Genomic DNA, 27,880 nt, shown 5'->3' with positions numbered 1-27,880 from the left:
ATATGTATGTATTGATGTTCACTTTATGGTTGTAGGATTCAATATCAAAAGCATAACAAACAAGAGAATTTTGTAGATAGGATGAGCATATATTGTCTTCTTTGTGTCTACTTTGCATCTTCATGTGTCTTCATGCATAAATGTATATACTTCATGTATGTTTTGTATCTTCATGCATTCAAGCATATGTTCCTAATATATTTTATCATACCACCCATGTGCATTTCTAGAATAAGACAATAATTAGAGGAAAAATAAGCAACACATTTTCTTAATCAACATCAATAAAACAAGCCACAAAAAATAATACAACATTGCTTGAGGACAAGCAAATTAAGGAAGGGAAGACTATCGTGAACCCTCCAGAAACAAGACAACAATTATAAATGATCAAAAACATTAAATATTATATAAATCTATTATAATAATATTGTTACATCCCAAATTTTGAACTAAATTGTAAATTTATTTATAGCAGTTAGATTGAATGGATTGGTAGTTAGATATATCCGTTGTATTCATTATGTTAACTGTTTAATGAAGATGGTTGTTATCAATTATTTGCATGCGATGTTTAACAGTTCCTTGATTTTGGAATTATGGTTAATAATTAAATACTTTTTAAAATGTTATTATCATGGAACTTGTTATTATTGTGTAAATATTACACGAGTGATTTTATTAGAAGATGAAGGGGGGAAGTATTGCTAAACGGGATCAACACAATGGGATACTCGCTTAGTCCAAATATCAAGTTGACAGGTATGACCTTTAATTGCCTCGTTAAGGACCTAGCGACTTGAACATCAAGATACCATCGATGGACACACATGAGCTATCAAATATAAATTTAAAACATTAATTATTTTAATTAAAATAATAGATATCTCAAATGGTTTTTGATTGATTTTTTCCAACACCATTATAATGTATACCTATGTACGTGCACATAGATATAGGAAAAAAGTGACACCATAATATTTTTTTTATATATAATATGATGCCACCTCATAGTATATTTACATGCAAATAGATGAATATAAATTATAATTATCCTCGATTTATAACCTTCAAATCCTTTTCCATATTTATTCATTTCCGAAATGAACATTTGGCATATTTATTTGGCAACCAAGAGCCAAGTCTCTTCTTTATTTGTTACGCTTCTTGGAAGCCAAAGAGACTTCAATACCTTTTTATTTTGAGCCAAGTGAGATCATGAGCATAAGAACATATCACCCGACTTCCTTCATATCACCCGACTTCTTTCATAGTACTCGACCTCAATTTTCATAGCACCTGATAATTCTGCAATATACCACTAGGAAATCACTGCATTTTCCTTCCACAATTTCCCTTTTGTATTGATGTTCTGCTGAAAACGTGATCAATAATCACACTGGGATTTGTGTTAACGATTTTCTCAGTGAAGAGTGGGGTTGATTGTTAGCGTCCAGCAAGACTCCATTTTATTTCCAGATTTTACCAAGTTATGTGGTTGTGCATATTCCAAGCATTGCAATATGTATTATTATCAATTATTACTACATTTCAATTATTATAGCAGTAAGATACAGTTTCATATTATGATGCAAATCATCTTGCTTAAATGTCATCAGTTAGACACTCTAGGACACAGTTGTTATGAAGAATAAAAGCCAGGTAACCATAACATGATATTGTATTTTTATTTATGCCACTGAAAGTCAAAATCAAATGATATTTATTCTCCAATTCTTAAAGATTTCTTTTCTCATATCACAGACTGTGATAAGTTGTAAACATATAATATTCATATATCAGTTGACGATCAGCTAACAGAGCTGATTGATCTAAGATTCGAGTACCTAGAACTCACCGATTGTATAGCCCTGGAAAAGGTCAACTGGAATCTACAATAACATGGAAATCAAAGTCAGAGATGTCATAACAAATCTAAATTAATTTCATTTAATAGCTTATGCTTGTTCATACTATTGTTCCCCAATTGTCAAGTCGAGCGGTGGTGATCAAGTCATTGAACCCATCAAAAAACCTTGGCCAAAGTCGTTTAAGGCATGTTTGCCATCTATGATCACTCGATGTCAGTAGAGCCAGTTATTCAGACATGTCCGTCCATACCTGTGCGGACATTCTAAACATCAAAATGCTCAAGTGGCTGGACAAAAAGGTATCCCAAGCCTGATCCCGGGGTAGGGAGGGTCTTTCTATTCAATAGATTGTGTGGTGATAAATATGGTCTGAGGTTGGGAGCTTGAGCCTAAGTCGATGCTTCTCCTCTTACCAAAAGCCGAAGCTTGTACAACCATATAAAGACTCACCACATACCTCTCGTATGTTCTTCTTTCTTTTTCATGTTAAACATTTACTTTACTTATATGTATGGAAAGATAGTAAATCGTTATTTTAGTTATTATAGTTATTACAGTTGTTCATTGTTATAGTTACTTCAATTGAACGTTATCATAGTTATTTCAGTTAATCGTTATGATAGTTATTACAGTTGATCATTGTTACAATTATTTCGGTCAATCATTATTATAGTTAATACAGTTGATCATTGTTACAATTATTTCAGTTGATCATTGATATAGTTATTTCATTTGAGCTTTGTTATTTCAAATAATCATTGGTAGTTAAAAGCAATTAATGGGTCATGAAAAGGAATTCAATATATTTGTTCAATAAATAGTTGAGAAAAACTCTTTCTAGATCGACTTTATTTTGTTATGAAAATCCATTTTTTACATATGATATCAGAGCATTGGGTTCGACATTGAACCTAGGGCACACTACTTTCTAGTAAACTTGAAAATTCCTAGAATATTTGTACAGGATGCAAGTACGTAAAACAACTCGCAAGAAGGCACGACATCCTATCTTCTTGTACTTAATTAAGAACATGCCAAACTTCTACTGCACTTGTTGTTCCATGCCTCAAGACAATGAAACCCTGAAACAGGCTTTGCAATGAATGAAGGAGAAAAGAGTCAGGTGGACTCCTGCTAGTAAAGCAGCATATAGAAACAAACTAATTCAAAACTAGAATGCTCATCAAGCAATTCTCTTATGCACTTCCATAGATCTTGGATGGTGCGGGATATGTATAAATTTGAATCAGAACTAAATGCTGAGAAGCAAAATTTAGATTCCATAATGTAAACATCCTTAGAAGAGGAAATTTTTGTAAATAAAGGTTGCTATAAATACAACAAAAGTATTAAAGTTGATTAAATAAATTGGTTTATTCGTTTTTTTGCTTTCTCTAGAATAGAATGTTTCTATTCTTTACGATCGTTTCCAAAGGAAACATCGTCTCATTCTTTTGTATAAATTGACCTTTCGGTCTCTGTTATTAACAAGCAAGTATTTACCAATTACCTAGTAATATGGTATCAGAGCATCTTTCTTAATTTTTTCGAAAATTATAATTTCTTTTCTAAAATTATCAAAGCCAATTTTCGAAATTATTATGTGAACCTTGCTTCCTAATCTAAAAACCCTGAGATTTTCAGAATAGTTTTTTGTCTGAGATTTTTGAAACTCGGGGATTTTTTCTGGCAGACCTGCGGATATTTTATTGGGCATTTTTTTTTAAATTGCGGATTTCTTTTCTTGGTTTTTTTTTTAGATTTGCAGCCTGCAAGCATCCTTCCTCCATTGGCGACCTTGTCTCCTCATGCAATCGCGTCACATGGCAGCGCAAATCTGAACAAATGTATGCAGAAAAAGACGCGATTTTCTGGACCCGCAAAACGTCTGCAGAAAATGACTATTTCGAACACCGAAGATCACTGCTGAAGCATTCACAACCCTCTTTGCCAGCATATCTTCCTTTTTCAGGTGTTCATTTATCCAAATCTGCCATTTTTTTCCTGCAAATCCGACCTTCAAATCCACCGACTACGTTTTTTTTCGAAACCCTAATTTTTGGGATCGAAAAAATATTTTGTTTGCAAAGTCTTGATGGGTTTTGCGAGAGCTCAACTGGGTTGTCGTCCATTTTTCCGGGTGCCTAGATTTTTGTGCCTCATTTTTCGAGCCAGCAGATCCAAAAAATGACAACAGATTCCTTTTGGGTTTTCCGAGCTCTCTTCTGGGTCATTCTCTAATTCTTCTGGGTCTTTCGTATTTTTGCCTTGAAGAATGTGCCTTAACAGATTTTCACAGTTTTTCATTGAAAAACGTGCCATGGCATCTCTGACAAATATTATGCTCGAACATAATTCCAAATTCAATGGTCGCAATTATGGAACCTGGAAGCAGCGCATCATCGCAATCTTCTAATATCGAAACACCGATCAACTTGTTCTGGGTGTTAAGCAGCGTCCGACTTCTCCGGGTCCTGATCAAGATACATGGGATCTGAACAATCGAGAGGCAGTAATGCTTCTCAAACTATCCGTAGTTGATGACCAGCTTTCTTAGATTCCATCCGGCAAGACAGCGGCCGAAATCTGCACACATCTCAAAGGTCTTCATGAGATTTCCGACAAGAGCAGAGCCTTCTTTATGAAAAACACTCTGTTTTCTATTGTCATGGATGAGCGCACCTCACTCCAGGCACACCTGAATCGGATTCAAGAAATCCATGATCAGTTACTTGCCATCAGTCGCAAGATGGAGGAAGAGGATATTGTAGTAATCACTCTTCGGAGTTTACCAAATTCCTATGAGCATTTTATCAAGACTCTCAACATCACATCTACTGGTGTTGATCTAAAGTTCACTGATCTCTGCACCCTGCTACTTCAGCAAGATCGGTGGAAACAACAGTTCGGTAGCAGCTCCAGTTCCACCTCCACTGAGCAAGCCTTTGCTGCGAAATCCTTTCAGAAGGATAAGGGCAAGTTTCAGCAACCATCTCAGCAGAAGTCTTCTGCTCCAGCATCCGATGGTACCAAAAAGAAGAACATTCAATGCAACTATTGCCACAAGTATGGTCACATGAAGGTTGCATGTCGGAAACGCTTAGCTGCCCAGTCTAAGCAATCAGGTTCGCAACCCAAAGCGAATAGTGCAGAGCACACTGAGCAGGTGGAATCTGCCTTTTACGCCTTCATGGCTAAAAGACCCGCAGATCATGTGCAGTCATCTGCCTGGTACATTGATTCAGGTGCCTCTCGACATTTCACTCACCGCAGAGACTGGTTTACTGACTACCAGCCTTATTCAGATTCTGTTATCTTTGGTGGTGGAGAAGAGTACACGGTTGTTGGTAAAGGCAACATTCAAATTCAATCTGTTGGGAGGAAGCTCATATTCCTTGATGTGTACTATGTTCCAGGGATGGAACTAAATCTACTCTCGGTCAGTCAGTTGTTGCGACATTCTCCACACTTGGCAGTCACCTTCAGTTCACATCAGTGCACCATTACTGATCAGGCGACTAAGTCTACTGTTGCAGTTGGTCTTGAGGATCATGGTCTTTTCCGACTTACTGATTTTGGTGATTCTCAGGACTTAGCTATGGCTACTCGGCGATCTTCCATCAGCACACTTTGGCATCAGCGATATGGGCACTTAAATGTGCATTATCTCTCACAACTTGCTCGGGATGAGCTTGTTCTTGGTTTGCCAGAGATTCAAACCCAACACCTTGGAGTTTGTGACGCATGTCAGGCTGGGAAGCAACATCGCACACCTTTCCCCAGTGGCGATTCTTGGCGAGCTTCTCAAGTCCTTCAGCTTGTTCATGCTGATATCTGCGGCCCTATGGCCACTCCTTCTGTTCTTGGGTACAGGTATTTTCTGTTGTTTGTAGATGATTTCAGTAGAAAAATGTGGGTGTATTTCCTTAAAAAGAAATCCGATGCATTTACTGTATTTCAGAAGTTTAAACCCTTAGTTGAAAAAGAGTCTGGAAAATCTATTATTACTCTTAGATCAGACAATGGGGGGGAATTTTGTTCTAATGTTTTCTCCAGCTTCTTGGATACACATGGCATCCAACGCCAGTGCACCACACCCCACATGCCGCACCAAAACAGTGTAGCTGAACGTCGGAACAGGACAATCACCGAGATGGCTCGTTCCATGCTCGAACACAGACATGTTCCGAAGCGTTTTTGGGCAAAAGCAGTTAACACTGCAATTTATCTGTTGAACCGGTCACCCACAGTGGTGGTCAAAGGTAAAACTCTGGAAGAGGCCTGGTCAGGTCGCAAGCCCAGAATCAGTCACCTGAAGGTTTTTGGCTCTCTTGCTTTTGTTTGGATCCCTGATGCTTCACGCACCAAGTTGGATGCCAAGAGTCAGAAACTGATGCTTGCTGGATATAGCAGTCTTCACAAAGCCTACCGCCTTATTGATGTTGAGACATCTCGTCTCATATACAACCGCGATGTAGTCTTTGATGAGCAGCGAGGACCATTCATGCCTGTTTCTCCTGTTCCTGATCCAGCAGACCAGCCTATGCAGGTTCATGATTTGAGAGTTTGGCTTTCATTAGGTCCACCTGATGGGAGGGCTCCAGTAGCTCCTACAGCTCCAGTCCTGCCAGTGATACCTGTACAGACACCTCCGGCTTCTCCTGCAGGATCACCTCGTTTTGAAGATGCTTCACCTGAGTTTGATCCAGATTCTTCTGATGAGGATCCTGCTGATCAAGCATCTCCTAGTACTACTGTTGGTCATTCTCCTCTCCGGCCTAAGTGGTGGGCTAAGACACTGGCTGATCTTCATGATGATGAGCTCATTGATGGGCGAACTGCTCGGAAAAAGAGCAAAACTACAGATTTTGTTAACTTTGCTCTTATGGCCAACATTCACAGTGTGTTTGAACCTCAAACATATTTTGAGGCTAAAGGAATTCCAGAGTGGGAACAGGCCATGCAATCTGAACACCAGAGCCTGTTAAAGAACAACACTTGGGTCCTTTCTGATCTTCCCCCAGGGAAGAAACCCATTAGCTGCAAATGGGTCTACAAAATCAAATACAAATCAGATGGTACTTTGGATAAGTACAAAGCTCGTTTAGTGGCAAAGGGCTTTTCTCAGCGTCAGGGCATTGATTATGAGGAGACCTTTGCTCCTACTGCAAAAATGAGCACCATCAGATTAGTCCTAGCCATGGCAGCACAGTTTGGCTGGAAGGTCCATCAGATGGATGTAAAGAGTGCTTTCCTGAATGGTGATCTCCATGAAGAGGTCTACATGACGCAGCCTCCTGGTTTCAAGGTTGCTGGTAAAGACCATCAGGTTCTCAGATTGGTAAAAGCTCTCTATGGTTTGAAGCAGCCCCCTCGGGCATGGTACATCAAGATTGATACGTACCTCAGTGATCAAGGCTTCAAGAGGAGTTCTTTAGACTCAAATTTGTACATCAAGACTACTAACAGTGACATCATCCTTCTGGTTATCTATGTGGATGATTTGATCATCACTGGCAGTTCGGCATCTTTGATTCAGGGAATCAAACAACACTTATGCCAGTCTTTTGATATGACTGACCTTGGGCTCATGCATTATTGCTTAGGTGTTGAAGTTTGGCAACAGTCTTCTGGTATATTCATCTCTCAGTCCAAATATATCAAGGCCTTGTTAGACAAATTCCGAATGCAAGATTGCAAACCTGCATCTACACCTATGGAGAAAGGTCTCAAATTATCAGCCAAGTCTGATTCTCTTTCCGTTGATGATACTACGTATAGGCAACTAGTAGATAGCCTCATCTACCTATCTGCTACTAGCCCTGATATCAGCTTCGCAGTCAGCTATATTTCACGCTTTATGACAGCTCCTAAGGCTGATCATTGGATGGCAGCAAAGCGTGTGCTTCGTTATGTGAAGAGCACTTCTGATTATGGACTTCTGTATTCTCGGAGTTCTAATCCTAAACTCAGTGGGTTCACAGATTCAGATTGGGCAGGCTCTGTTGATGATAAAAAGTCAACATCTGGATATGTGTTCAGTTTGGGATCCGGTGCAGTCACATGGACCAGCAAGAGGCAGCAGGCAATTTCTCTCTCTTCTACAAAGGCTGAATACAGAGGGACTGTTAAGGCAGGATGTGAAGCTGTCTGGCTTCGTCGGATGCTTGGGGATATGCAGATGTCACCAGCAGGACCGACTACTCTGTTTGTTGATAACGAAGGCGTTATCAAGTTAGCACGGAATCCAGTCTTCCATGAACGAACCAAGCATGTGGATGTTCATTGTCATTACATACGACAGCTGGTTGAAGACGGGACTATAGATCTGCAGTATGTTCCTACCACATATCAGACTGCAGACATTCTCACCAAGCCTCTTGGTCCTGATAAGTTTGTCAAATTCAGAGGACAGCTTGGTGTGTTAGATAGATTAACCATTAAGGGAGGGTATTACAATAATAGATAAGACGTCTATTATTAGTTAATGGTTATCTTGTAAATATCTTTAGCTTTAGTTTGCTTTCGTTTTTTTGCTTTCTCTGGAATAGAATGTTTCTATTCTTTACGATCGTTTCCTAAGGAAACATCATCTCATTCTTTTGTATAAATTGACCTTTCGGTCTCTGTTATTAACAAGCAAGTATTTACCAATTACCTCATAATAGGGCCACCTTCAGGATGTTTCAATTGTGGAGGAGATCATTATGATAATAAATGCTCTATCAAGACCAACACCAATCAGCCGCACCAACCACCCCTTCCACAACAACACCATGTTTATCAACAAAGGATTCACGCAACCCTTGACAATAGACAAGCAGAACAACAAATAGGCCCAGTCAAAACTCCAGGTAAGATCTACTGGAACCCCATTTCTATTTTAATTGATACTGGAGCTTCTGAATGTTTTATATCACCTAAACTATTAAGTATATTTCCAAAGAGTATGCAAACCAGTCAAGGGCTAAGGTAGAGCAGTGTCTATTACGATATTATTATAGGCAATTAAGGAATGGCCTATACCTAAAAATGTGACAGAAGTCGGAAGTTTCATGGGATTGGCAGGGTTCTATAGGAAGTTTGTCAAAAAATTCTCCAAGATAGCTTACCCGATCACGTCACTTCAAAGAAAGGGAAAGAAGTTTGTCTAGAGTGAAAAATGTCAATCAGCTTTTGAATGTTTGAAAGAAATGTTAACTACAGCACCCATACTAAGAGTACCTGACCCAAAAAAGAAATTCGTCATAACTGATGCATACATTATTTCAATGATAATGTGAGTATTCCCCCTAAGCCTATGACTTAGTTCTTATAGAACTACAAGAATTTTGACTTTTACCGATTGAATAAACAATGAACAGTGCAACAATATAATAATGCATCAATACTTATATGCACATGACTCTAAATAGTTTGATTGTTTGTGTCATACTAAGTTTTCCTTTTGAACTCATATCTCTAAATTTAGATTCTAACTCTGATGTTCCCCTTGTAATCATTTTCATTCAAAATATGTAATCATCATTACATTCCCCCTTGGTTTCGTCACTTATGGTTGATGCTGGGGTGCTAATGCAAGATGAGCAAGTATTTGCATACAAGTCTAGGAAACTTAAGAATTACAAGCAGAATTGTGCCCCTCATGATTTGGAATTGGCAGCTATTGCACATGCTCTTCCAATTTGGAGACATTACTTGATTGCAAAACCATTTAATCTTCAATCCGACCACCACGGCCTAAAATACATTTTTACTCAACCCAATCTTAATGCTAGACAAAGGAGATGGCTAGAATTCCTAGTAGATTATCAGTTTGACACAAATTACACCAAGGGCAAGGAAAACAAAGTGGCAGATGCCTTAAGCAGAAGGAGATACATTTCCACAATGGCTATTATAAATTTCAAATTAAAAGATCAAATTCTACAACATCTAGAGCATGATGAATTTTATGTAGAGATCAACCCAGCGCTCATCAGAGACCCACAAGATCCTAGGTATTTAGACTTTAGGATAGAAGAGGATGGATTGCTAATATATCATAAGAGGATTTATATACCCAACAAAACTAAACTTCGAAGAATGATTATGGAAGAATCTCATTCAGCTCCATATTCAGGACACCCTGGAGTAACTAAAATGTTGTCAAAAAATGAAAAGGAAAATATCAGAATTTGTGGCTGAGTGTTTGGAATGCCAAAGAGTAAAAGCATAACATCATCAAATGGCAGATAATTTCTATGGATTTTGTACAAAGGTTACCTATGACACGGAATAGACACGACACCATTCTTGTAGTAGATAGATTGACAAAAGTTGCTCACTTTATACCAAGAAATCTAACTAATGGAGCACCAGAGATCACTCATAAATTCACAAAAGAGATTTTTAGATTACATGGAGTTCCAAAAACATTTATCTCAGATAGGGATGCTAGGATAACTTCCAGATTTTGGCAAACATTATTTTTGAACATTAAGGACTAAACTAAACATCAATTTAGTTTATCATCCCAAGACTAATGGTCAAACAGAAAGAGTAATCCTGGTATTAGATCTTTTAAGAGTTTACTGTATGGATTGGCAATACTAGTGCGAAACGTATTTACACTTGGTAGAATTTGCTTATAACAATTCCTATCAATCCACAATTAAAATGGCCCCTTTGAGGCTTTATATGGCCGCAAATGTAAAACCCCTGTGAGCTGGACTCAATTGGAGGATAGAATTATTGTTGGACCCGAAATGCTTAAGAAAATGGAAGAACAGATAATCCAAATTAGTCAGAGATTGAAAGAAGCCAAAGATAGACAAAAAAGTTATGCAAATGCAAAAAGAACACCTAGAGAATTTTCAGTGGGAGAAAAGGTGCTATTAAGAGTAAAACCTCAGAAGTGTACCATCAACTTTGGTAAGAATGCCAAATTAGCCCCAAGGTATTGAAATATTGGAAATTATTGACCCAGTAGCCTACAAGATTGCCCCACCACCTGCTCTTGCAAGGATGCATGACATCTTCCATGTGTCATACCTTAAGAAATACATCACTCATCATGATCATATAATTAATTAGATCCTATTATAGGTGCAAGATCCAAGGGTGGTGGAAATAGAACCACTCAAAATACTCGAGGTGGGTAAGCTACACTTACGAAATCGAGAGGTGACTCAATACAAGGTCCAGTGGAATCAGTATGTTGAGAATAATGCTACTTGGGAAGATTATCACAAAAAATTTCAAAAATACCCTCATCTTTTCTCCAGGGCTAGAGACTAAACTTTTATTTTCTTGAAATGGTCTGAATAGATATTATTTTAAGTTTCGTTGTGATATTCATCAGGGATGATGAAAAAAACTTATGGGGGAGGGTATGTTACATCCCAAATTTTGACCTAAATTTTAAATTTATTTATAACCATTAGATTGAATGGATTTTCTTTCATAATCATATGAAGAGAGTAGTTAAATATATCCATTGTATTTAGTATGTTAATTGTTTAATGAAGATGGTCATTATCCATTATTTGTCATGTGATGTTTAGCCGTTGCTTGATTTTGGAATTATGGTTAATAACTAAATACTTTTTAAAATCTTATTATGAAATTATTATGGAACTTGTTATTATCGTGAAAATATTGCACGGGTGACTGCAAGAGAAAATGAAGGGGGCAGCATTGCTAAACAGGATCAACAGAATGGGATACAAAATTAATCCAATTATTAGGTTGACAGGTATGACCTTTGATTGTCTTGGTAAGGACCTAGCAATTTGAACATCAAGATACAATAGATGGACCTTGGACCGCATGAGCTATTAAATATACATTTAAAACATTAATTATTTTAATTACAAATAATACATACCTCAAATGGTTTTTGATTGATTTTTTCCAACACATCATTATAATGTATACCTATGTATGTGCACATAGATATAGGAATAAAGTGACACCATAATATTATTTTTATAAATAATATGATGCCACCTCATAAGTATATTTATGTGCAAATAGATGAATATAAATTATAATTATCCTCGATTAATAACTTTCAAATCTTTTTCCATATTTATTCATTTTTCTTGCTAAAAACCGAAATGAACATTTGGCATATTTATTTGGCGACCAAAAGCCAAATCTCTTTTTTATGAGTGTTAAGGCTTCTTGGAGGCCAAAGAAACTTCAATACCTTTCTATTTTGAGCTGAGAGAGATCATGAGCATAAGAAAATATCCCCCGACTTCCTTCATATCACCCGATTTCTTTCATATTACCCGACCTCGGTTTTCATAGCACCTGATATCTCTGCAATATACCACTTGGAAATCATTGCATTTTCTTTCCACAATTTCCCTTTTATATTGATGTTCTGCTAAAAACATAATTGATAATCACATTGGGATTTGCGTTAAAGATTTCTTCAATGAAGAGTGAGGTTGATTGTTAGCGTCTAGCAAGAATCCATTTCAATTCCAGATTTTACCAGGTTATGTGGTTGTCCATATTCCAAGCATTGTGATATGATATATTATCAATTATTAGTGCATTCTGATTATTATAGCAGTAAGATATAGTTTCATATTATGATGCAAATCACATTGCTTAAATGTCATCGGTTAGACACTCTTTAGGACAGAGTTGTTATGAAGAATAAAAGCCAAGTAGCCATAACATGATATCGTATTTTTATTTATGCCGTTGAAAGTCAGAATCAAATGATATTTATTCTACAATTCTTAAAGATTTTTTTTCTCAAATCACAAATTGTGATAAGCTAGTAACATATAATATTCATATATCAATTGAGGATCAGCTAACAAAGCTGATTGCTCTAAGATTCGAGTACCTAGGACTCTCCGGTTGTATAGTCATGGAAAAGGTGAAGAGGTGAAATGGAATCTACAATAACATGGAAATCAAAGTCAAACATGACATAACAAATCTAAATTAATTTCATTTAATAGCTCATGATTGTTCATACTATTGTTCCCCTGTTGTCAAGTCAAGCAGTGGTGATCGAGTCACTAAAACCATCAAAAAACCTTGGCCAAGGTTGTTTAAGGCATGTTTGCCATCTATGATCACTTGATGTCAATAGAGCCAGTTATTCAGACATGTTTGTCCATAACTATGTGGACATTCTAAACACCAGAATGCTTAGGTGGCTAGACTAAAGGTATCCCAAGCCTGATCTCGGGATAGGGAGGGCCCTTCTATTTAATAGATTGTGTGGGGATAAATATGGTCCGAGGTTGGGAGGTTAAGCCTAAGCCAATGCTTCTCCTCTTACCGAAAGCCGAGGCTTGCACAACCAAATAAAGACTCGCTGGATACCTCTCGTATGTTCTTCTTTATTTCATGTCAAGCATTTACTTTACTTATATGTATGAAAAGATAGTAAATCATTATTACAATTATTACAGTTGATCATTGTTATCGTTACTCCAATTGAACGTTATCATAGTTATTTCAGTTAATCGTTATTATAGTTATTACAATTGATCATTGTTACAATTATTTCAGTTAATCGTTATTATAATTAATACAATTGATCATTGATATAGTTATTTCAATTGAGCTTTGTTATTTCAGTTAATCATTGGTAGTTAAAAGCAATTAATGTCTCATGAAAAGGAATTCAATATATTTGTTCAATAGATAGTTGAGGAAATCTCTTTCTAGATTGACTTTATTTTGTTATGAAAATCCATTTGTTACAAATATAATGTAACATATTATTAATTCATTAATAGGATTATATAATTAACGGATTATTACTTCATACATGCATCTATGAGATTTTTTTTTTGATAGCTGATATTTAGATTTATATTAATTGAAAATAGTTTTCAATACAAAACATACGCCTTTACCCAAAAAAAAAATTTAAACACTTACATTGCATCATTTCAAAAAACCTTTCCCCTTCTTGACCAACGAAAAAAAAACATCGATCAACATGACCATAACATTATTCCTACTAGCCCCATTGTAGAAAATGGGCAACACTAAATAGTTGTTGGCTATAACAAAGGTTGGTTGCCATGCCTCAACACAGCATGATCTCTACCCTTGTTTCGTTCACTATAACACCTCCCAATGTCTTGACCTTTCATTTCTTCCTACCTAGAGTTGACTCGTTCCACACCAAAGAGCTCTCTGCAACAACAGCCTCTTCAATCTTCCTCGGAGTGTGTTTCCTCTTCCTCCGTCTTTCTCCTGCCAGTCTCTGCCTGTCCACTTCCCACATCTCCACAAAATGCATAAGTTGCACCCATGCACCATGCGCCTCCCCCGCGCGTTGAATCATAGGGATTGTGTAACCAAACACTATGAATGCCTATGTCCGTCCCTTGTGCCTTCAATCCGCCTCCATAGTCCAACATTTGTGCAAAACCCAACACTTATTTCCGCCAACTCCAACCAACTCTCCACCCCTACACACTAGGTCGGTTCAACAAAAATATTTATCATTCTCCTTGCCTGTTCCTTACTCAGAGAGAAGGAAAGCCCACCCACAAAATAGAGAAGAAATATCCATGTTCGTCCTTGTTCAAAAATCCTTACTCATGTACTTCGAACCAAAAAGCTTACACAACAAACGAATAGATTCATCTTCATCTATATTAAAGACCTCCCCCAGCCATCACGGCAAAATTTTACCATGAAATCCCATCATCTACTTCTTCAATGTCTATGGATAAAAATTTGCCTCCATTTTAAACCACCAACGCTTTTCTCTGTCACTTTTACCAACATAAAACATGACACTGTGGGTTTATAAATCAACCTGCCTCATTTAGAAAGTTCCTCCTCTTCCCTTGCATCACACGACATGACACCACATAATCATACTCAAATACACTCCACACCATCAATGACCAAGCACGTGCCACCTATCACCTTTACTCTAGCCTTTTGACAAACCATACCAATTCATTACAAGTCTTGGCTGTCCATCCAAAATTGGTCAAGTCAAAAAATGGAACCCTTTTGGTTTCAATTTAAACTTTTCCTCCTAAAGCCCTCTACCATCTCTTCTTTATTGATTAGACTTACACCTACATTGGTCATTCTATTAGAAATCTAATTTTCCTCTCTCGATACATGAGAAACTTTGAACTCTTTCAAATCCTCTAAAAGTAATCTAATACTTCAAATATATTTATCCAGGAACCATGACTCCCATCTTACCTTTCATAAACCCATTTACCGCTATTTCGGATTCTTCCACTCCTTACACTTCTTTGCCAATTGAGGAGCAAATATGGCAGTCATACATTCTTCAATGTTATATGTTTCGTCCTAGAGCTACTTTGCTCACATTATAATGTTGGCCACATCTCTAATTATGCAAACTGCTCAACACCTCCCCAGGTTTCCTCTGAAGTACTCATCAATGTTTACTTTTAGCCATCCCACACCTAAGAAATCATCCTTCACAAACTGCTCATCCCTCCTAGAACAAGGATTAAACCTTATAGGTACATGAACGGGCCTACATATATGAGGTAATAATTAATACTATTATAAATGCATGTATCTAATTGAAATCAATACAAGGGACATCAATTATGACATAGTTAAAACAACCCTCATGATCACAACACCTTGATTATGTCATTACGAATCCCTTCATTCTTGATAAAAAGGAACATTAAGAAGTCAAAAAAAATATCATTGATAAATGTATAAATAATCCATTTAATATACTAAAAAGATATCAAATTATTCAATAAGATACACTCAAGACAATACCTATTATATGCTCAATGATGATACCTGCTGGAATGAAAATGGCACTTGTCTAAATAAAAGTAACATTCCAAGATAGAAAATATATGTTAATAGCATAGTTACACCACCCTGATAGATGAGGTGACATCAGGACGTCTTTCCAAGCGGGAGGGAATAGAGGGGCCTCAATTTCGGGATTGCGGAGGAAGGACGACGGGGGATAAAGGGTGGGTGTTATAGACAATATACTATAAATGTGTTAATATGATAGCTATGAAAATATGTAATAACAATATAAGACATAAAGATGAAAAAACTAATTTACTGAAATACAAATACTTGAACATCACTTTGAACAGTAAATATTAATATTTTAAATGGTCCAATCAGTAAATGGAAGAGTGCTAACTTATATTATATAAATATTAAATAATAATAGTAATAGATATCAAAGTATGAGTATCTCATCATAAAGAAGATTACATTGAGCAGCACAATATGATATTCAAGACAACCAATAGAATATTAGAAGACAGTTTTGTTTTTTAAACAAACTTTTTTTTGGTTGGATAGGGGACACCCAGTTGTCCCTTGGAGGGGTCAAGGGACTTGTTCTTGTCCCACTATCTCCTCAAGGGACGTCGAAGTTCCCGTCTTCCACTAGAACTGCAGCCGCTAGACATGTCGGAACAACGTCCCCGGCATGTCCCCATTTCGGAGAAGTTGAGAAGTTGAAATATATGCGGGTAGGGGGGAACCCACAGAAAATAGGCAAGGGAACATCTACAGTATCTGTAGAGGTAGACTAAAGAATAAATTTACATGGTAGTAATACAGAAACAAGCAAAAAGATAGCATGTGCCAATTGATCAAATGCGAAAGAAACATCACCCCTCAGATCAATGATAGTTTGATTACGTTTATGACAACTCCAAATCTAGTTTTAACTAAACGCTTCCTTCATTGACAAGAATGCAAGGGTCAAAAATATGATAAGAGCAGAATTTTGACCATTCAATGGAAACTTAAATATATAAAAAAATGGCACAGATTTGAAGGGCAGAAAATTACAGCGATAGTTGAATTAAGTTTATGACAACCTCAAATCTAGTTTTAACTAAAAGGTGCCTTTAGTTATAGAAATACAAGCATTCATAAGATCAATAGCATAATCTTGACCATTCAATGAAAGCTTGAAAATAGGAAGAATGGCAAGGGTTTAAACGACAATGATTTGGAAGATGTCAGCCTGGATTTTCAATAGAGAAATCTTTGCTAATTCTAATAGAGCTCTAAAGAAGCTAGTAAGTGTGACCATACAGAAGTTTCCCACATTTACCGTGAGGTGCAGCAAATGCAAATACTTGAGAAAGAAACACACAGAATATTCTTATCCAACTCGAGAGAAAAATTCATGGGATCCTTTCCATGTTGCCAGACAAGGGATTCCAATTATAGATTATAAACAGAAATAAAGTTCTTCACACAACAAAGTATATAATAGAGTTAGCAAAAATCTCCAATCAATCTGAAGTAATCGAGATCAATCAGCAATCAGGCATGGCACTGATTTATTCCCCAGAAAAATCTGCCAAAATCATTGACTGATCATCAATTAAAATGCATGAAAAATCATGACTAATCAAAGGAAAATCACAGCTTAATCCTGACTGATCGCACACAGAAAAATGGCACAAAATAAAACCTTAAACTGTGCAAAAAAATGGCATTACTTTCCTATTTAGACACCGCTGTGTGAGCCATTCTTCATTGCAGAGCTGTGCTTGGTGCATCGCAGACTTTTCTGAGCAGGTGTTTATTCCATACACGAGTTGTAGAGAGGAGTTCCAGAGCCGTGTTTGAGAGCTGTGTTGCATACACAAGTTGTAGAGCCATTTTTCGCCTTTTTGCTGCTGTAACAGAGGTATTTTCTAAAGATGGTGCTTGGGAGCTGTGGGAAGATTTCGGGGGTTTGATCTAGGGTCTCGGGTGTCCAACAAAGTTTGAAGACTGGCAGTCATGGACCTGCAGGGATGAATCTGGACGACAACAGTGAGGGATTGGTAGACTGTGGTCAGACTGAGAAAGGGGTTTGTCTAAAATCCTGCATGAAGAAACAGGGTTTTAAATTTTTCCAGGGTGAATCTTGCGCTGCAGAGGGGTGGCGACATGATGGATGCGTGTCAGGTTTGAAGCATCCAGCAAACGCAAACGGAGTGGAAGGACTGCATGGAGGGGTTTATCAGCAGAAGGGGAAGCAGATTTATCCCCCAGGATACAGATCACTCGGGACTCACAGGCCATTGTGAACACCCAGTATTGACACAAAAGAAATATTTAATATATGATGGGGGTGGGTTTTGGGCAAAATACGGGTAGGTCAGGGTTGAAAACAAATTTGAAGATGGTCGAACATGGATCTTTGCGGATGGGCAGTGACCCCAACGTGAAGACAATACCCTTATGCTAATCAGTTGACTTTGCAGAAAGGAAGGTCAAGCTGTGTTATTTGTCTGTCGATGAAGAGGGTAATGATAGTCGTAAATGCAGAGGCTGAGGATGTGATTGCACACAATCTCTGTATTTTTTGAGTTAGGATTAATAGAGAGTTTTTTTGGTTTATGGCCAAGATTACAACACCTCCATGTGTGGGTTTCAAGAAACTGGAAGCCCATTTAGGACAGGTGCGTTCAAACCTACAATCTGGCAAAAGGGCTTTTTATTGTTAATTTCAACAATATTCAAAATAGAAACAGGGTTTTGTGTGAACATTTCTGGAGCTAGGAAAATAATTTCTCTTTGATGCTAAAGACACAGAAGAGTTTTTTTTTTTTTAATTGCAGAGTTTTTCAAAAAAATACTCAAATTTTTTTCCTATTGCCCAGCTGAAAACTCAACAAAAAACTCAGGACTTGGCAATTACTGGGAGATTAGTCCATCTATGATTAAATAAACCAATTATATGGCAACATGCTATTAAACTGAACGTGTGCCAATCCCAAAAAAACCCCACTGTCTGCTGCTATTAAACAGAACATTTTCCCACTGTCTATATGGTTCTTTAAGGAGGAGAATATTATAGTTGCATTTATTTTGTAATCACACAACAAATATGATGCAACTGCAACCATACCAGCTTGGAGATTTACATTAAATTTAAATGTTATTAGAAACCTATTTTATAATGTCTAATTTCTCAATGATCAATTGACACACTGCTTATCATAGTTGAAAAACTTGGTTTCAGCAATATCTCGGCCAGCTCAAAAATTTTGAAAAACTCGCAATTGCCAAAACTAGGCAAAAAAATCAGCAATAAATTGGCATTTTCATCTAACATTTGAAAATATATACTTTTATAGATATATATTAATAAATAATTTGTTCTCTATAATGAATTTATAATTTATAAACACTATAAACTTATGAATTCTGTTAATATTGAATTTATTAATATACAATATTATACTACTTTAGTATTAATAAATAGTACTATAAATTTGTATTATACAATATTATAAATTTATAAAACCAATTCAAATAAATAAAAATTTGTATATTACAAACTTATCTATAAACTCATGATCATCAATTCATAACTTATATAAATTTCATATATAGTGATGTTGATGTGTATATAGGAGCATAATAGTGATGTGCATATGAGGAGATTTGACTACGATGTGTCAACTTTCGAAGCCATTCATTGGGGATGAAATTTGGCATACTTGGACAAATCGACATTAAATTTCCAAAAATGTTTTCTATAACCTATTGAAGAGCAAAACCATTGTGTGTATCCTACAATCAACACTCATGTGGTGGCATCTTTGAGGCATATCGTCGTAATAATTCCTGTGTTTGAATCTGTGCTTCTACGTTTTCTCAGCAGTTTTAATCTGTGTGCCTTAATAGTTCTTAGTAATCGCACCTTTCCTCAGCAGCCATTGCAGCCCTTTTGTTAGCGGTCGCAGCCTGCAGGAAAATGAAAAAACTCCAAAACATTTTTTAGAAAACTTTATTGTATTTCAAGTTGACTTAATTAGCATTTTTTTGACCCAAATTTCGTAAAAACCGTGATTTTTTCATCTCAAATGCGGTGTGATTTTTTCAAAATATAGTCAATGATTTATTTGGCGATTATATTGGCTGGCAATTTTGCTCACAATATCTCGCGATCTTAGCAATATATCGCAGTTTTTTTAAACTATGCTGCTTATTATGTGTAAAATCTCCTCTTTCTGATGATATTTTTCGTTGTCTGATTTCTTTCTGATGATATTTTTAGTTGAGTCTGGTTCAAAATGTTAATTCAAAATATATACAGTTGATTTCAGAAAGTCTTTAAAAGTTCTAGAACAGTATAAAACAGTAATTTCATTAACAATGTTTATAATAAAAATAAGAATATTTATAATAGTTATAATTCAAATTTTTACTCTTTTTTAACAATAGATTTGTTATGATGCAAAATGAAACTTGTCTTGTCTTTTTAGTTTTTAATGATGGATTACAGAGTATAATCTGGATAAATATAAAAATATAGATGTTTGAATTTAGATATAATATTTTGAAAGATAAATTATCATTTATGCTATTGTGGCATGTTTTGAACTTTTGTGCAATGAAATCAGCGATATCTATATAAAACTAAAATGACAAAAATTTATTCTCTACAATCTACTAGTGAAATTCTATATTTTATTTACTCTCAATATATCTATGATGTGAAAATGTCCCTTAATTTTATTTTTTTAAGTAATTCTTAAATGTCTTACTACAAGTTTTTAGGTATCTTGGAAATCCAATTTTCCCCCTATTAATTCCCTTTTTATTTTCGGTTTGCTGATTTTTCCCAAAATGAATTACACTTCTATGCAATAAACAACCACGGTTCATACAATTTTAAAAGCAGACCAAAATTGAGCTTTCGTTCCTAAGCCATTTGCTGCCTTCTGTCATCCTCAGCAAGGTCAACCAGACAATTTGCAGACGGCCACACATGGAAGGCTCAGTGGACTCCTTACAGCTGGCCATTTTCAGCCAAGGGCACAGATGATGTGTTTTGGTGTGAGTTATTCACTTGTTCATCATATTCAGCAGCGAGAACTTGAGGGTTTTGAACAGGGTGAGTCCTAGTCTGGATTTTCAAGCCTTAAAGGCATATAGTAACACGGGGACGCATCCCTGCTGTTTTTGGCTGCCGCACCTGAGATAGAGATGGCATTCCCGCGTCCCGAGCGGTGCCACCAACTCGCTGCCGGGAGGGGGACGTACCCGCACCCCTGTTTGGGGACTTGGGATGGGGACGCGTCCCCCAACGCAGCTCGGAACGGCTGGCCGTCCCCTTTTTCGGCGCATAAAAAAAAAGCAAAAAATTAAAAATTAAAAGGTTTTGTTTTCATGTTTTTTATTATTTGCTAACCCTAGGGTATGTGGGTCTGATTTAGAGGTTGAAATCCCATTAAATCTCAATGTTTTCTCATTTCTATTCATTTCATAGTTTTCTAATTTTTGCAACAGCAGCAAGAAGAGTAGTTTTTGTAGTTTGTATTTGAGACTTGGATATTTGAAGTTTGAAACATTGAACATTGAACATTTTGATCATATCATGGTTGTTGCTATTTGATGTAATTAAGTGTATGACGCCATTGAATGATTGATGAGATAATGATACTCAAACTTTTGCTAAATTGATAATATGATATATCATAATAGATATCTATGACTTTTAAGTTCTGAATTTGAATCTTCAATCATTGATTACTTAAGTTATTTGATAGAACTTAGAACTTAGAACTTAGATCTCTTCCATAGCTCATTGTTCAATGTTCAGTGCAATGTAAAACAAAACTAGCAATAGCAGATTTGATGAACCTATACTTCATATTTATGTCTTATATTGTTATACATCTTTTCATAATTAGCATTTTAAGTATCATATGTATAGTATATACTATATACCCCCCATTCCCCCATCCCATCCCTCGCCGCCATCCCCAAATTGAGGCGCCTTTGTCCCCCCGTCCCCAATGTCCCCTTGGCCAGTGTAACTATGCTTGAAGGTAGTTGTGGACTGCAGTATGATGTTAACAGATGGCTCTTTCCATTTTGAAAGTAATAGAGGCTTGCAGGGTATTAGGGGTAACAGGAAACTCTTTCCCAATTTCCACAATTTATTCAGTAATCTGTTGATAAGCCAACTTTCTGTTTACAGGGGAGGTATTGGAAGAGATGTGGTTAACAATGCAGAATGTTTTTATGAGTTGGGTTTGATTGGCAGACTGAAGGGTTTTTGGTCAAGCCCGGTTGACCTGCACAAATGCATATCAAAGTCCTGGAAGCCTATTCTGAAAGGAGATGTGCAGATATATCCAGGGTCTCAAGGTTTATTTGTGCTAGTAATTGCTAATGAGCAAGCAAAAAAGACAATTCTTGTGCAATTATCAGCAGAGCTAGGAGGACAAATATATGCTGTTGCTCGAACCCTGCTATCCAGCTTTGAACTCAGCATCTGAATCCTTTGTTAAGCTTCATTATGGATAGAACTGACTTCCTAACCTATTGCTGCATTGAATCATGCTGTAAGGCTGTTGATAACTCGTTGGGTAAATTTTTGGGGGTAGATAACGTATCTCTGAATTTTCTTCACACTGTAAATGCTCGTATCCTTGTTGAGATGGACTTGAGAAAGGCACCACTAGCAGATATTTGTTTGAGATCGGCAAGTGGCACATGGATACAACCAGTGGATTATCAAGAAATCCCCTTCAGATGTAGGCAGTGTTTTAAGACAGGCACATGGCGGCAAATTATGCCTAAAGGACAATACACAAATCATCAACTTGGTAGAGGGAGGACAGTTGTCTTCTCTATAAAATTGAGAAAAAAGTTACAGAGCCTCCCGAGTCTATTAACTCCATGGAAACTATAAAAAGACAGAAAGTTGAGAGACCTGTAACCTCCAATGCTTTGGTAGTATCTGAAGTCAACAATGTCCCGATAGAGCTGAGATAACAAGAGGAAAAAAATGATACTGCTGATGGTTGTACTGGAGAAACTAAACAGCTAATCAGGATTAGTTCAAGATATTGGTTTCAGGAGAGCACCTTCCTACGACTTCTGAAACCTCAAAAGATATCATAACTATGAAGAATGATAATGAGAGTGATGATTGCAGCCTTGGCAAGGATCCAAATGGGTTTGATAATACGATGAACTGGCAGAGGGAGGCCACAAGGATGGAAGACGGCTGGCAAGATGTGAATGGGAAAAAGGATAAGAAGAAAGAAAAACAACTTATGAAATGCTCCTTTACTACCAGACAGAGCAAACCACAGAAAAATTCTTAAGTTGATTACATGTTAATGGATCTTAACTGTGGATCTTGTTACCTAGGGAGATTGTACCTTGTGCTGCAGCCATTCCTGGATCAGACCAGGATTAAAATCCCGTTCTTGATAAAATTCACAATCTTACTATACATCCAAAAAAATGTTATAAAAAAAAAAAATAGAACTTCATTATCAATTAATAGAAATGAAATGTCTAAAAGTTAATTTGGTGAAAAGTCTGACCAAATTATTTTTTGAACAGTCAAACTCAAAGACCGAAAAATAAAAAAATTTTTACAAATTCCACAAACAATAAAGAAATCTTCAAAACCACACAAAAAAGTTGACCTAAACTCATAGTCAGTCAATTTAACAAAAAAAACTCAAATAAATTACAGATTGAAGTTATTAGTAATTATAAATCAGACTCCTTTTATTTTGATGTAATATGACCAAGAAATTACTCGCATGATGTACAAATGTTCAATATTGTACAAATGGCACCCTAAAGATTTCAGTAATACACACAGACACTCAATTTGGTCCCCATAAACAGCCATGATAGAGTCACTGCACGTACTAGACAGGCTAAAGCTCCACTCTACACAAGAATTAGAAGGACGGAGTTACCAAAAGAGCTATAGAATTGGATGACACTGACAAAGCTGAAGAGAAGTCATTGCCTTCTACTAACAAGATCATCATCAAACCTGAGCCACAAGCATAGTCTTCTATGCCAAGCAAAGATCCAAACAGACACTTAGAACCTCAACCTCTCCCTAAGTTTATGAATTATGATGCCCAATCATAATTACTTAGTAGTTGTAAGCTATCTATTGTATTAGGCTATCAGCCTGGGGACTCTGTGATGATGATATTTTGTGCTCGAATTTCATCAAATTTAATAGAGAGAATTTTTGAAATAATTTAGGGTCTCATTGGATACATCACGTCAATGAATTTTGTGAACAAAAATAAAGATTTTCCAAAGAAATTTAAGTAATTTTTGAGCTACCAAATTTTTGCCAAGACAAAAATAATAAAATTATGAGTCTGCCAAGTCTCAGTCTGCAAACTATGCCCATTATATTTTAATCTAATATGCCAGAAAAGTAGATTTTACAACCTGCAATCTTAGAGTATTCAGACAACTAGCATGCAGTGAATATGAGAAATTAGCGATACAATTATTTTCAGTAATAAGAATCTTTAATTTTTATGCTTTAGAGGGAGTATATTCAGTGAGACTTAGCAGATTGATCCAACTCTAGCTCTGAATTACTAGGTTCATGCATTTGCCTTGGTGCACCCACACCGGGCTTAGGCATGCCTAGGGCACATCGCAGGTGACTCGTGTAGGCTGTGGGTATGCACTCATGTACCCACAGCATACCCAAGGCACCTGGGGTGTAATAGGCACACACAGGCAAACCCACGAGGGAAAATGCCTGGGTTAATTTTATTTTATTTTCAAAAGGAAGCCAAAAGCATTTTCTTAAGTCTAAATAAAACCCTAATCTACATGAATGATGGTGATGATGATATACTCACACCTCAAAGGATGTTGAACTTGAGACAAAAATTGACATAATATTGAAATTATTTTGGGGATGGGAGGACGGCAAAGGGGGATGGCTATATATATATATATATATATATAGGGAAATTCGATAATATAAAATATACAAGAAAACATTTATATATAATATATAAAAACCATGCCATTTAAGCATCAGAGAACCTTAAAATAAAACATTTCAATAATCAATCTCAATACTCTATATGCTATAATGCATTCATAATTTGGAATTATTGTCAATGTGCATGTAATATTAAAATAATAACATAAAATTTTGAAATATACCCAAGAACATTTTTTAGAATTCATTTTCAATAGTAAAAGGAACAATAACCCACCTTCCAAATTGAAACACACTACTATCATTTATTTCTCAAACTACACTTCCAATTCATTGTAAGTGGTCTGATATTATTATTGATACAAAACGGTCCTTTACACAGTTCTGATCATGATATAGGTTTGTTACGGTAAGCCAGGATCTTGATGCAACTTCCAATATTCACCATATCTTCCACAAAGGACACATATCAACCCAAGACCAACCTAGAACTAATGTATTGCCAGATAATGACATAATGATGCATGATCTAGGTCAATAATGCGCATTTGACAACCTTATGTTAAGAACCATGGAATTAAAATTACCGTTAAAGAGGGCCCCAAATATCAAGAATTGACTACCAAACAGTAATAAGCATATTAGGGTGAACTTGAAAGGAGGGGCCCACTTTAGAATTAAAAAATATCTATTTTATAATTGCTGATGTTGTCTATAAAATCAGGGACACCCAGCCGTCCCAGGGAATTCCCCAGGACATACAGACGTCCCCAAAAAAAATCGCCTAAGTCCCCAAGTTTCTGAGACATTCTATGGGAATTTTTAAAAAAGGTGACAAGGTAGGGACGTCCCATACCCATCCAGCTATCCCCAAGACATCCCGGTTTCCAAACTTCGCCTTTTTGTGCTGGGATGTGTTCCTAGGGAACGCAGACACACAAACACACAAGGGGGAAAAAGGTTCCATTTGGGCATACCTAGTTCTCATAACTATACACATGCCCATACCCGTACAAGCAACTCAGCTTTAGCTACATAAACATATATACAAAGATATGGAATGGGATTATACATAGGAACCAATGAAAAACCATAAGCATGCGAACAATATAAGTAAAGAATACAAAGTGAAGTGGAAAGAGGCTTGAGAACCAAAGGATATGGGCCAACACTAGCTGTTTTTCTCAGATTATGATGTACAAAGTGTTAAAAGATGATGTACTCGAAGGAAGAGACTTGTAACATTCATCTACTTATTGCCTAAAGCATGACTTTCACAAAAAATCTTTGGCAACTTGTCTCACACAAACACTAGGCCAAACTTGATTCACAGCTGCATCCAAATTAATGGCATGAGCGGCTGAGCCTGATGATAAATATGAGTTCAGTTTCTAGAACAGGAATGACAATTAATAAATTTTCGCTCAGAAACATTATAGATGGTTTCCCTGATCTATGATTTTATCAATTCACCAGTCCAAAAGGAAAATTCAAACTGCCTGGAATGTAATTACCAAATGCTTCAACTCAGTTGTCAATATAAAAGATGCTGAGTGAAAGACAGATATAAAATTGTTGATATATGATATTTATTTAATAAAATGGATATGTTGACTTAATCACAGTTAGATGGCTGATTCGACTTCATCATCACATGAGCCTTAAGGTATGACAGAAACAAATAAAAATTCCAGAAATATTGTACCAAGACTAGGCTACTCAGCTAATAACACCTACTGTTGTCATTTATGAGACCACTCCCACCTTAAATAAAAAGTGTCAAATGCAGTAAATCCTGGTAGTGGAGGGATATTAAAAACTGCCAGAGACTTTTGAGCTCTTCATGCAGATCAATCTGTAGAATTATGCATCATGAATAGGCAACAGCTTGTTGAAGAAGACAGACTTCATTGCAGGAAAATTTAAAATTACTTTTAGCACATCACGATATTATGTTCGCAACTCATTCAACATTAGTATAAGGAAACATCAATCAAGAAGTTTGACTGTAAAGTTTACCCAAGAAATCTGCAAACACTTTTTCCTTGTAAAAATTTGTAAATAATTCTTGCTATCCCCAGCCTCCTGCTCAACTTGCTAATATGACAGTATCAACTACAACATAGCAGGCAGATACATAGGGAAATCCATAAAGTTTTACTTATTTAAGGAACTTGTGTTACGGAATGGCCTATAGGTAAGGCCGTAACAGAATTTAAAAACTTCAGGAACAGCCATACAGTCCTATCAACTGAAATTCATGCAATACTGAAAAAATGCAACTTCAAGACAGATCGTAATTATCATTTTTTTCATATAATAGAGATATATTGTAATCATTATTTGGTACTCACCTATCATTTGTACCTGATACAAAATCTCCACGATCTGATATTTTTATTTTGGCACCACTGACCTGTTAAACAAACAAGTTGCACTCTCAGTGCATCTATGCACAAGAAGGTAACAACAAGAGACAATATATAGAACTTTACAATGTTTCATTGAAATAAACATGCTACCTGTTGGATCTCAAGAATAGTTTTCCCACCACGGCCAACTATTGCACCAACACGCTCATCGGGAACTTGCATTTTGACTGATGTGTGTGCGCTATTAGTAGTTGATAATACAGGTAGTCTAACAGGCATAGGGGACCTCAAAGGAACCAGCGGTGCCATCAACCCCTAAAACAAATAAATGAGCTTTCTGGATTTTAGATAGTATATTTCTTGATTAGATGGCAAGTACAATAAGTCACGGCAGTCACATCTCCAATAAAACATCCACACAAAAGGCTTGCTCTTATGGCACTTGAACTATAATCTTCATTACTCAAAAAGAAATGCTCTTATTTTATTTCGAACATGTATATTTTTTTATCAGATTTCGAAAATGATATATTGCATAAAGGATTAACAACCTAAAAGGTTACAAGTCTGGATAACTCCAGTAAATTCCACAGAATCAAGAAGAGACTCTCACTTGAATAAAACGCACAACTATTAAACCTAAATTAATTATTAAACATTGTGTACACAACAAAATCACTAAGACACTACAAAGATGTTAATATATGTGATATCTCACTCAACTAAAATTAAATTTCTTAGAGTATTTTGAAGTGTATTACATTTTAATACAGAATTTTCTTGAAGCTTGTATTTTGTAAAATAATTTTGGAAAGGTTGGGCAACGAAAATCAACTAATGAATAAGCTTTCAGGCATTCAACAATATTATTAGATGCACTGATCTTATGATCCTGTTACCTGCAGAATGGTAACATCCTGCTA

The 27,880-nt window shown here is 36.3% G+C and overlaps 1 protein-coding gene across 1 annotated transcript in view; it reads right to left on the bottom strand.

Annotated features, from left to right (window-relative positions):
* The window catches only part of BTR1L (binding to TOMV RNA 1L (long form)), a 76,087-nt gene that overhangs the window by 4,195 nt on the left and 44,012 nt on the right, over positions 1-27,880 (bottom strand). The window contains exons 6-7 of the mRNA XM_089827947.1: positions 27,108-27,272; positions 26,940-27,001 (exon numbers count right to left, since the gene is read on the bottom strand). Coding sequence (XP_089684073.1) covers positions 26,940-27,001; positions 27,108-27,272 — 227 coding nt within the window. The remainder of the gene's footprint in view (positions 1-26,939; positions 27,002-27,107; positions 27,273-27,880) is intronic.

Source organism: Cupressus sempervirens, chromosome 1, assembly GCF_028749045.1.
Source record: "Cupressus sempervirens isolate cs-2001-9-10 chromosome 1, ASM2874904v1, whole genome shotgun sequence".
NCBI lineage: Eukaryota > Viridiplantae > Streptophyta > Pinopsida > Cupressales > Cupressaceae > Cupressus > Cupressus sempervirens.
This window is presented reverse-complemented; position numbering and strand designations above follow the sequence as displayed.